At 29.0% G+C, this 12,818-nt stretch overlaps 2 protein-coding genes across 2 annotated transcripts in view; both read right to left on the bottom strand.

Moving 5' to 3' along the window:
• The window catches only part of LOC127904768 (disease resistance protein RUN1-like), a 65,229-nt gene extending 53,700 nt beyond the window's left edge, over positions 1-11,529 (bottom strand). Inside the window, exon 1 of the mRNA XM_052449441.1 lies at positions 11,256-11,529. Within this exon, the coding sequence (XP_052305401.1) occupies positions 11,256-11,452 (197 nt within the window). The 5' untranslated portion in view covers positions 11,453-11,529. The remainder of the gene's footprint in view (positions 1-11,255) is intronic.
• The window catches only part of LOC18108520 (disease resistance protein RPV1), an 83,880-nt gene that overhangs the window by 62,698 nt on the left and 8,364 nt on the right, over positions 1-12,818 (bottom strand). Inside the window, exon 2 of the mRNA XM_052449440.1 lies at positions 10,909-10,939. Coding sequence (XP_052305400.1) covers positions 10,909-10,939 — 31 coding nt within the window. The remainder of the gene's footprint in view (positions 1-10,908; positions 10,940-12,818) is intronic.

Raw genomic sequence — 12,818 nt, 5'->3', positions numbered from 1 at the left:
GAAAAAGAAGAAGAAGAAGAAACAATAAAATAATTATTTTTTATCATTTAACTGGTTATTGAATTTTTTTTTATAAGATTCATTTATCATTGTCATTGTTGTAATTATCAAAGATAAAATAATTTTTAAACATTTTAGAAGTACAAAAAATAATTTAAATATTCTTAAAACAAAATTCTTAAAACTAATATCCATGAGTGTTTTGGTCTTTTTAACATTTTCATAACATAAATAACTATATTACTCTTGAAAAAAATAAAATAAAAATAAAATAAAGAAGAAGTTCTTAAAACTTTATTATTTTTTTTAGTTTTTCTGTGTTGAACCGAGTTGATCCATGAAACCAGAGACTCGGTTCCTTGACCGGGTCAACTCCCAGACCTGGTTTAATAACTATAGTTTTTGCATGTCGATGACATTTTTGCCTAACATTATATTATAATGGCTATCATGATCTGATTGAAAAGAATTTTTTAGAGAAATTGTTTCTCATTGTAGTAATAATTATTTTTAAAGTGTTTTTAACTTGAAAATACATTAAAATAATATTCTTTTTTAAAATTAATTTTTGATATTAGCACATCAAAATAATAATAAAAAAATAATTTGAAATAAAAAAATTAAAAAAAATTCAACTTGATAGAATGTTTTTTACCCCCACCATTCTCATGATGTGGGCTTGCATGTCATTTTTGGCCTCCAAACTGTATAGTGTTAGATTAAGATTTAAATTTAAGATTAACCCTATTCATGAAAATTTAAGATTTAAATTATTAATCAGATGAAAAATTAAATTATTCTAGTGTTAGTGTAGGGTTTAACTAATAGACTGCCACTAAACTAAGCTACAAAACAATTGAACTCTTATTCATGAAAATTTAAATTATTTCTTTGTCAACAAAGAGGGCTGGACAACTTGCTATGTCTTTTAATTAAAAATGAAGAAGAAGTTGTCTTGAGTAGGGACGGGGGATGGGCCAATCCTCTTTTTGATGGTCGGGCAATAATAGCCATTTTGATGGGGACGACGACTTGACCTCGACTCTTCCTGGCAAGTGCTTGGGGCCCAGTGTGTTTGGGAAGCTAAGTTCCCTTGACATTACGCAATTATGTATTTCTTGTCTTAACGGTGGCTTTCGATAATTAATGGTCATTATGATTAGAGACAAATTAATTTTTAACCGTTTTAGAAGCACTGAGGAATGTTTCAAATATTCTTTAAAGTAAAATTTTAAAAACTACGATTCATGGGTGTTTCGGTAAAATAATTAAAGTAAAATTTTTTAGTTATAATGAAAGTGAATTATTAGAGACATTTGCATCTTAAAAGCATTCATGTTTTTTTGGACAGCACATGTAACATTTCTCCGTAGACCAACACCTCTTTCTACGACTATATTAAAGCATCATAACATCATTTTTCTGGTGGTTAGACACATGTGCATGACTGCATAATAATTTAATTTTAATATTTTTTTTCTTTTTCTTTTTTTTATTTCTCCTAACCTCAGGTTTCATGTCAGTTTTTTTAAAAGTTAAATGTATCATATTGAGTTTGTATTTGTATCAATTTTGTTCTTATTCTTTTAATTACTATTTGCTTTACTTTTAATGCTTCTTAAAGTTATTTTTTTTATTCATTTCCACCCCTTAACATTTTATTTCATTTGATTTTTGTATCCAATTTGGTCTTCATTATTTGCATTGTTGTTATTTTTATTTATTTTTCAATTTCATTCATATGCATTTTACTTTATTTAATTTTCATATCCAATTTAATACTCATTCTTTTGATTGCTATTTTCTTTATTATTTTCTTGATTTATTTAAATTTTCAATTTAGTCCCTTATTATTTTATTTTATTTCAATTTTTATCTTCAATGTTTTGATTGCTATTTATTTTATTTTTTTAATCTTGAATGATTAAGAATATTGCTTTGTAATTTTTTTGTACTTATCTTTTATGAGGTAATACCGGTTTTATTATTTGGGTCACGTGTTTAGAATATTGGTCCTATTTGACTTCTATCTTTTTTAGGTTTTTTTAAAAAATTGATATATATTTTTTCAATCTTATCATTTGACATTAGGTTATTGGGTCATGATCTTTATATTTTTTTTTGTGGGGTTATCCTGATCTCATAACTTAGGGTCATGAGTTAGTCAAGTTAACCTGGATTGACTTGATTTTTTTAAAATATTTTTTAATTGATTATTTTTTTTAATTTTTACCTTTCATTATTTAGTTTGCTTGAGAGTTAACCTCCTTTATTTTATTCAATTTTTTCTATACAGAGTTATCATGATCTCATGACAGAGTCATGAATTTGACATGTTGACTCGAGTTAGGTTGTGTTTAACATTATTTTTTTTATTCAATCTATCATTCAATGTTTGATTTGTTAGTAATTGAACTTCAAATTTTTATTTTATTTATCCCTGTAGGAGGTTAACTCGTACTCATTTAATTTTTATTTTGTTAACAAATAAGATTATCGAAACCTTTAAAAAATATTTAAATGATATTTTTTTTAATATTATCAAGTGTACAAAGTGATGTGGCAGGAAAAGGCATTTAGTTGTTGTTTTTCTTTTTGGTATTGGCAGTGTTTTTATAAATTTTATAATTTTTTTATTTGAATTTTTTATTTTTTAAAATTATTTTGATGTGTTAATATAAAAAAATATTTTTTTAAAAAAAAAAATATATTATCTTTATATATATTTTTTAAAAAACAATTATTACTGTAATTAGAAGAAACATATATTCTCGTGTATCATCATATCACAACTGTGATAGATAATTTTTTTAATATTTCAAATGGATTAGCTGTTCCCTTAGCGTATTAGCAGCTTTAGGATCTTTTGTTATTTTCTCTTCAATTTTTTTTTATTATTATATAAACACTTCTGTCCCACATTGTTGACTTCCTGGGAATTTCCCATGTACAAAAGGATTCATGTCTCGTTAATTATCAAAACAAGACAAAAGAATGACGGGCCATAATTCTCAGTGTGAAGAAAAAAGAAGAAGTCGTCTTGAAGGAGAGAGGAAGGGACCGGGGATGGGCCAATCCTCTTCTTCATGCTCCTGCAATAATTGATGTATTGAAGGGGGCGACGACTTGACCTTAAGTCTTCGATCCTGCCGAGTGCTTCGACAGTGTGTTCGGGAAGCTGAATTTTTTTTTTCCAGTATCCTCGCACCCTTTACAGGGCTAAATTAATACAATTCAGGATTTATGACTCTCTCTTTCTCTCTTAATAAGTTTGCTTTCTAAAAATTAAATTTATGTTCTCACCCTTAAGATATAACGATATCTTAACCGTTAGACCAACACTTTGTTGGATAATGTGTTCAGGAAGTTGTGTTCCCTTAAAATTCCGTGTTTCTTGTCTTAACGGTGACTTTCGAAAATGTTCATAATGATTCCAAATTTAATCTTTTATTTTTTTTATTGTTATTTGTTTTGTTTTTTAATCTTGAATGATTAGGAATATTGCTTCATGATTTTTTCGTGTTTGCCCTCTATAGGATAATCTCAATCTCATTACATGGGTCACGAGTTTAGAATATTAGTCTGATTTAACTTCGGTCTTTTTTAAAAAAAATTATTTTTTTTTCAATCTTATCCTTCAACATTAAGTTATTTGGCCTTGAACTTCTTGATTTTTTTTTCTTTTTTGTGGGGTTATTCTGATCTCATATCTCGAGTCATGAGTTAGTCAAGTTAACCCGGATTGACTTGATTTTTTTTTTCAATGTTTTTTTAGTTTTGCTTTTTATCATTTAGTTTGCTTGAGAGTTGATCTTCTTTGTTTTTTTTAATTTTTTCTGTACAGAGTTATCCCGATCACATTGTCAAGATGTTAATTTGACATGTTGATTCAAGTTAAGTTTTTTTTTATCCTTTTTTAACATTTTTTTTTCCAGTTTGTCTTAAACGTTAGATTTACCGATAATTAAATTTTAGAGTTCTATTTTTCTCCGTGCGAGGTTATCCCTTTGTATGCAGCCCTTTTAACAGTTAATCTGCATTACATGGGACATGGAAAGTGAGCTCAGAATAGGAAAAAGATGTGAATTTGTTGACTACACATTATATTATAATGGTTATTATGATTTTATTGGGAAGAAATAACGAGTTATATTGTTCATTATATTACTCTGCCCCAATAATAGGAATTTTTTTAAAAAATGATACAGTTAGAGAAATAATATGGTTTAATTGTTTTTTTAGAAAACAACATAGACCAATGCCCTTCCTTGATCTTTCAACTCATAGATCCAGACCTCATAGGTTCAACTTCTTGCTTTTCCTTTCTTCGGCATTCATTCGTCTCAATGTCCTCCCACCATAGAGAAGAGATCTAAAGTCTGGGTCCCGCTGATCACCCTTTCCTTTGAACCTGAACTGGTCGAGAGAGAATCTGCTATTTTAAATCTCGATTTTAATATATATATATATATATATATGTATGTGATTTTGCAAAAATCACAATCTATCCAAATAAATCGGCAGATGCCTTTTCCTTTTTCCTTTATATATATTTATTTGTTGTGAAGAAGAAGAAGAAGAAGTCTTCTTGAAGGAGAGAGGAAGGGACCGGGGATGGGCCAATCCTCTTCTTCATGCTCCTGCAATAATTCCTATATTGAAGGGGACGATGACTTGAACTAAGTTTGTTAAGTTTGTTTGGAAGTATAATTGTGGTTTATTTTTAAAGTGTTTTTATTTTAAAATATATTAAAACAATATTTTTTATTTTTTTAAGATTAATACATCAAAGCACGATATAAAACATAAAAAAAAAATTTAATTTTTTTAAAAACACGGTTTCATTGCGTTTTCAAACGGTGTCGGCAGATGCAGATGCTTTTTCCTTTTTTCTTTTTTATCGGCAGATGCCTTTTCCTTTTTAGATGCCTTTTCCCTTTTCCTTTATATATATATATATATAAAGGAAAAAGGAAACACGTAATTTCAAGGAAGACTTAAGGTCAAGTCGTCGTCCCTATGAATATGACTATTATTGCCCGAACATCAAGAAGAGGATTGGCCCAGGCTTTGGCAATTTGATAGAATGTTTTTGAATTTTGACCTATTTTCATGATGTGAGCTTGCATCTCATTTCTGGCTTCCATCCAACCTTATACGAAAAAAGGAAAGAGGAAAGAAATACTCTTTCTTAAAACCTTGATCCAGTGACCTTAGTTTGGACTAGATTTAAATTAAAATAGATAAAAATTAACCCACAAAAACTACTATAACTAAGAACTATGAACATATTTTTGAGACTTTAACTGATGACAGAATGAACTATGAACAATCAGTGCTATCAATGGTCATATAAAACTACATATACATCAGAAAATAAAATTACAAATGCATTATCCCACAAGTCTTGAGTTATCTACACATACCATGCATTGATGATATGAGAACCTGAAAATAAACCCAATAAGCCTTCAAAGTCCAGGTCTTTAAAATTAGAAAAAAAGAAAATCTTCATGTTAACTGAGCATATGAAAATAATAAAAGAAGGGTGAGAAGAAAAAGAGGAGAACCTGCTAAGGTGTCGTAGAAACCAACAACTTTAACTTTTTTATTATATATTTTTTAAAAACACTAAACACTTCTGTCCCACATCGATCATTCTTTAGTCTTTTAATTTTTACTTCGAGTTCTTTTATAATTTTCCTGGAAATTACGAATTTCTTGTCTTTGTTTTTTAAGGAACGGTTGCTTTTGATAATGGTCATATAAAAACATGTCAGAGCACCATTGATTATTGCTGCTGCTACGACTATTGAGGGCTTGTTTAGAAATAAACTGTTTTTTATAAAATTTTAATTTTTTATTTTAATTTAACTTTTTTTTATATTTTTAAATTATTTTGATATACTACAGTTAAAAATAACTTTTTTAAAAAATCCCTATTATACTCCAAAATACCATCAAATTATTATACAAGGCCTATAGATAACATGTCATTCATAAGCCATTAGTCATTAATTGTAAATTAAGATAAATGTTATGTGAATTGAAATCATGAGGTGACATTTTATCATTCCTATACAAAATAATTTGAGGACAATACGGTTTTCTTAATGAGGTCTATTTGTCATATTAATAGGAAATAAATCAATTTTTTAACATTTTAGAAGTATAATGAAATAATTTAAATATTCTTCAAAACAAAAATTTTTAAAACTAGGATTTATAGGTATCAGTCTTTTAACGTTTTAATAGCATAATGAAATAACTATATTGTTTTTAAATGTAAAAAATTTAAAATTGATATTCAAGTGTTTTTTTATATTTATTTTCATAATTTTTTAGTTATAATTAATATGAATTAAAGACAATTTATTCTTTTATCACTTATAAATATAATTAGAGGCATATGTATAATTATAATAATAGGGGCATCAAATCCAAGTATTTTCTAGGACATTAGAGAGCGTGCACACTGTTAACTTCCTGTAAAGTTCTCATGTACAAAAGGTTTCAGGTCTTGTTATTTGTTTTTCTGTGATGTGGAAGGAAAGGGCATTTATGCGCTTTTATCTTTGCGGTATAAATAATGTTTTTATAAATTTTGATTTTATTTTTATTTTTATTTTAAATTAATTTTTTGTAGTATTTTTTGGTTTGTTTTGATATGTTGGTGCCAAAAATAAATTTTTAAAAATAAAAAATATATTATCTTAATATATTTTTAAGTGAAAAATACTTTAAAAAACAATTGTTACCACACTTATAAATACCCTCTGTATCTTCAGTCCAAGTGTTTGCCTTGCGGAGGACTTTTTTCCCTACACATTATATTATAATGGTTACGATGATTTAATTGAAAAGAACTTGTTAGAGAACTTGTTCCCTACACATTATATTATAATGGTTACTATGATTTAATTGAAAAGAACTTGTTAGAGAACCTGTTTGATATTGTACTAGTGATTATTTTTTAAACTGTTTTTTGATTAAAAATACATCAAAATAATAATTTTTTTAAATTCATTTTTAATATTAGAACATCAAAATAATATAATTAAAACAAAAAAATTAATTTAAAGTAAAAAAAATAAACAAAATTCAAATTCAAGTATTTTCTTAGGGCATCACAAGTCTTGTTATTTGTGATGCGGTAGGAAGCTTTGTTTGTCTTCGCTGTATAAACAATGTTTTAATAAATTTTGAAATTTTTTTATATTTTATTTGAGATTATTATTTTTTTTAGTTTTTTTTATTTGTTTTGATGTATTAGTGTCAAAAATAATTCTTTAAAAGTGAAAAAAATATTATCTTGATATATTTTTAAGAGAAAAACATTTTAAAAATCAACTGTTACTACACTCACAAACACCTTCTATTTCTTTAATCCAAGTGTTTGTGTATGCCGAACACTTTTTTCGCCTTCACATTATACTATAATGGTTCTGATAATTTGATTGAAAAGAACTTATTGGAGAACTTGTTTGATATTGTGGTAACAGTTGTTTTTCAAGATAATTTTCACATGCAAATGCATTAAAATAATATTTTTTTTATTTTTTAAAATTTATTTTTGATATCAATACATTAAAATGATATAAAAATTAATTTAAAATAAAAAAATCAAATCCATATATTTTCTCGGACATTACAGAGGGTGCACATCTACTTGGAAATTTCCTGTGTTGAAAAAGGCTTAATAATGTCTTGTTATTTGTTTTTTCTTTCTGTGATGTGGTAGGAAGGGCATCAAGTGTTTGCACGTACTACGACTTTGTTGACTTCACATTATATTATAGTGATTATTATAATGATTTCGTTGGGAAAAACTTGTTACTCTCTCTGCCCCAATAATATGAATTTAAAAAAAAACAAATTGATACAGTTATATTGAAGGAGAGAGGAAGGGACGGGGGATGGGGCCAATCCTCTTCTTGATGCTCGGGCAATGATAACCTTTTTTATATGATTATTTTTTAAAATATATTATATTAAAATAATATATTTTTATTTTTAAAATTTTATTTTTGATATCAATACATTAAAATAATATAAAAATAAAAAAACTTAAACCCAAATATTTTCTTAGTACATTACAGAGGGTTCACATTATTACAGAGGGTTCACATTATAAAAATAAAAAAACTTAAACCCAATAAACCCAGTAAGCCTTCAAAGTCCAGGTCTTTAAAATTAGAAACAAATGTCTTCATGTGAACTGAGCATATGAAAATAATAAGAGAAGGGTAAGAAGAAAAAGAAGAAACCTGCTAAGTGGTCGTAGAAACCAACAACTTGAAGGTGTTTGCCATCTCTTGGGGTATGGGTATCAGCAGCAAAAATTCTGTAAAATGCCCTGTTTTTGCATCCCAGTCTAGCTAAACGAATCTTCACCGCCATTTTCTCTTTATTTCGAATGTATGCTTCTGTATAGTCTAGAGACATGATTCCACAAAGATATGTATATGGTTAACTAGAACTACTCATGCTGTTTACATGAGGTCTTCATTAATCATCAATCCATGATTGAGAAATATCTATTGCTTACCATGCAAATGTCCAGTGCATGCTTTACTTATACTATATTTACGCTGTGGACAGAATTTTGCTGCAGCATCATATGCATTGCTATCAGTACATTTTCTTCCTCATGGGCAGGCTCTCTATTACTTTTCAAGAACAAACTCCCTAAAATGTTGAAGAGTTTGAAATACTTCAGCGGTATTATATGGAACCAATGATATAAATTCAGGTTTTCTTTATTTTTTTTTCCTTTTCTTTGTTGCTGCTTTCCTCACATTCTTCTTGCCAAACTGTTGCCATCGTTGGCTTCAGTCAGGTATACTCTTATTTGTTATAGTGGTTTGGTAAATGTTTCTTTCACACACAGAGATGTTGATTTCTAAGCTGATAATAGTAAAAAAAAAAAAAACTTCACACTTTTCTGATATTGTAGTGGTACTCAGATCCTTTGATGTATTCCATAAAAATAGCATGCATTCGACTATTAAGCTAGATCCCCTTTGATGGAAAGTTTTATGTCATTGTTAAATTTAGTTTAGTGAACCTTGAATTTCTCTAATTATTGGTTTCTTACACTCCACCTGACTATTTATCGGCCGGTTGCTTCTTACAATGGCCCCATAAGTCTTTTGTCCTTCATGTATTTATGGTGTAATTTGGTAAATTATAATGGAAACTTAGATTCTGCACGAACAATACCAAATGCCATTTCTAGTATGTTATGAGAAGTAATTACGAGACACTCATCAATGAGCGTGCTTATATCAAAAATCACAGGCTGACAATAAAAGCCATCTAATACTCTTGTAGCTTGGTTTTGCTCAAATCTTCTGAAGAAATGTGCTATATCAAGAAATATGGATTGTTGTTCTTGATCCAACCCATTGTAACTAATTCTTTACGTATTTTTGATTCGAGGGTTCTGAGCTAGTTTATTCAATGCACTGCGCCATTCTTCGATGCTTTTACTATAGAGAGAGGAACCCAAAACTTTAAGAGCCAACGGATTGCCTTGTACATGCCTTACAATCTGTGCTATCAAGTGTTTGTGATCAATTGTGGGGATGCAATTCTTCAAGGCTTTTGAGCTAAAGAGTTGAAGAGCTTCTTCATCGTTCAACCCCTCAACCTCATATGCCTCATCAACTATATTATTAAGCACTTGCTTGTCCCTACTTGTTATGAGAACTTTACTGCCCGAACCAAATGAACTGTGTCGTCCATCAAGCAAATCTTTCCATTCTTCCAAAGGCATTAAATCATCCACATCATCCAGAAGAATAAAAACCTTTTTACGACGAAGTCTATCCCTCACAAAAGAATCTCGAAAACTCAAGGAGCCCATGGTCAGAATTTCTTGGCCAAGCAGCTGTGAAAGAAAGCTTCTTTGCAAATCATCCATGGAACCAGTTTTTAATTCTTGCCTAAAGTTTGCAAAAAAGATTCCTTCAAATTGAGAACGAACCTTGTTGCACACAACTTGAGCAATTGTTGTCTTACCGATACCATCCATTCCCCATATCCCTACAATGAGAACATCTGTAGACTCCATATTTAACAAAGACTCAACTTTGTTAATATGAAAATCAATTCCAAATAAACCCGTAGTGTGACTTGAAGACATGGCTTGCAATTTGTTCGAAACATCTCCAACGATTTTCTCAATAAATTCAGACTCCAACCTGACAATCAAGAAGAACACACATAATCGTTAGTCAAAATGGACCAGACAAGAAGAAACATATAAACATACTCTCGAGAGAATGCATTTGAGTTCAGAAATCTACAGTTAATCAATCCTTGAAACTGGAAACTACTTGTAAGTGTATATCTAAGAAAATCAATGAAATGCAAATGCATAAGATGTTTTCTCATATCATCATATCATATAATCATTTTAATTAAAAAAGTTTAAGTTGTTTGCAGAAAATCTCAAAACATATGATTTATATTATTTTTAAACACATCATGATATTTTTCACCTCAAATAAATAGACTATTAATAACCCAATTTCAAGTGAAACAATAGTAGAAAACATTAATTGTCCTAATAAAATTTAACATAAGGATTCCTAAGTATCTTCTTTCTGTCTCCTAAAACTTAAGATATGTACAAGTGTTTCGCTACAACGTTTTCAAAACCAAATAAAATAAATACGGATTCATAGAGCTCATCATTGTCAATAATTTTAAATCAAATTTCAAATACTCAACAAAAGAACGAATATTTTCTCATGGGATATATTTCAAGCGCTTACTCAGAATTCCCTACGGTCCATCCAGATAGAGTGGATGTATCCTTCAAAGCGTCTCTGAAGCTCTGCTCTTTGTCCATCGTCAGAGCTTTCTTCTTTATAAGTCTAGCAAATGCATCCCCAAAGCTACCTGTTTGATTTCTTACATGGGATGGATCCACCTGGTAGAATACCGGAATAACTATCTGTCCATTATTTTTTCTACGCTCAAAAATCTTTGCAAGCTCCTCCAAGCACCATTTGGAAGATGCATAGTTTTCAGAAAAAACAATCACAGAAAGCTTGGCCTCTTCAATTGTTCTCAGAAGTGATGCCGAGATCTCATCTCCTCTCACAAGCTGATAATCTATGAAAGTCAGGATTTGTTTCCGGTTCAAAGCGGCATAGAGGTGGCTGGTAAAATCAAAACGAGTGTCTTCTCCTCTGAAACTAAGGAAGACATCATATTTCATTCCTTGTGGCTGGGCGGTGGTTAAGGTGGAAGGAGTAGATGGCGATGGAGATATATGACGGTTTCGTATGATGAATCTCCAGATATAAACAAACAAAAAGATAGAGAGAAACAAGAAAAACACCGCCGTTGTTTTGTGAAGAAACTGTCGAAGAAACAAGAGTAAGACTCTGGTGGCAGGGTAAAAGATGTTGACTTCCTGGAAATTTCCGGTCTTGTTCATTGTTTAGATGTGATATGGTAGGAAAGGGCATCAAGTCTTCGACCCCAATAAAGACACGCAACAATCAAGTGTTTGTTAATTTTTTTATATATGAACCAAAAAATAAAACATCAAATCCACCACGCCCTAATTTTCAACGCGTTCATCTTTCATCTCCAAACAGGCTGAGTCAAAGCAAGCGAAGAATTTGTCCTATATTGTTTAAACGATCCCAATTGTATAACAACGTGAAAAACATTAAATCAATTAGGAGGAGCAAGAACAAAAGTGAAGGTTGAGATAGTATAGGCGTTACCTGAGACTTTTAAAAGCAAAAAAAATATTTTGAAATAATTTTTGAAATTTTATTATTTATAATCTATATATTTTATTCATATAAATTGTTTTTAAACTTTTTTTATATAGAATATTAAAATTTTAATTAATTTTTTTTTAATTTTTTTAATTAACTCGGATTAATCAATATAACCTGAGACATGATTTTTAAGTCAAATATACTCCTGAATTGGATCTTATAACTATGGGATAGACTACTATATACTAAGACTAAGCTACTTAGATAGGCTGGAAACAATTGAACTCTTATGCATGATAAGACCCATGAAAACTGAAATCATTGCTTTGTCTGTGAAAAGGGTTTAGACAACTTGCTATGTCTTAATTTTAATCAATATTAAAATTAATAAAAAAAACCAACAGCTTAGTCATTTATTGTACATTAAAGACACATGTAATGGTGGATTGAAATAATGAAGTGATTATTTTGCTTTTCTAAAGTAAAATCATTTAATTAGTTATTAAAAATAATATAATTTTTTTATGTGATCTGTTTATCATTGTTATATTAAAAATGGACAAATTAATTTTTAAAATTTTTAAAAACATGATGAAATAACTTAAATATTTTTTTATATTAGAATCCATAGGTGTTTCAATCTTTTAACGTTTTGATGTACAGTAAAATGACTACATTATTTTTTAAAATAAAAAGATTAAAATTAATGTTTAGAGTTATTTTGTATTTTCATAATTGCTTTTTAGTTATAATCAATGTGAATTAAGAGTCATTTAATCTTTTAGAAATATAAATATGATTAAAAAAATAAATAGTGGTTGATGCTTGTGTCTAGGAGGCACTCTCACTTTTTGAGCAGCACTTGTAACATTTCTCAGCGGATAAACACTGACTTTTATGATGGCGTTGGAAGTGTCACAACATTCTCTTTTTAGTGGTCAAGTACATGTATATGGCGGCATAGTGATTGGGCTCTATCATACTTTTTTCTTTTCATCCCTCTTTTCTCTTTCCTAGCCTTAAGTTTTAAGTTAGCTCTTTCAAAAATTAAATATATCATGTTCAATTTAT

This window comes from Populus trichocarpa, chromosome 19, assembly GCF_000002775.5.
Source record: "Populus trichocarpa isolate Nisqually-1 chromosome 19, P.trichocarpa_v4.1, whole genome shotgun sequence".
Classification (NCBI taxonomy): Eukaryota; Viridiplantae; Streptophyta; class Magnoliopsida; order Malpighiales; family Salicaceae; genus Populus; species Populus trichocarpa.
The sequence above is the reverse complement of the archived record's forward strand: the minus strand, read 5'-3'. Positions and strand labels throughout refer to the sequence as shown.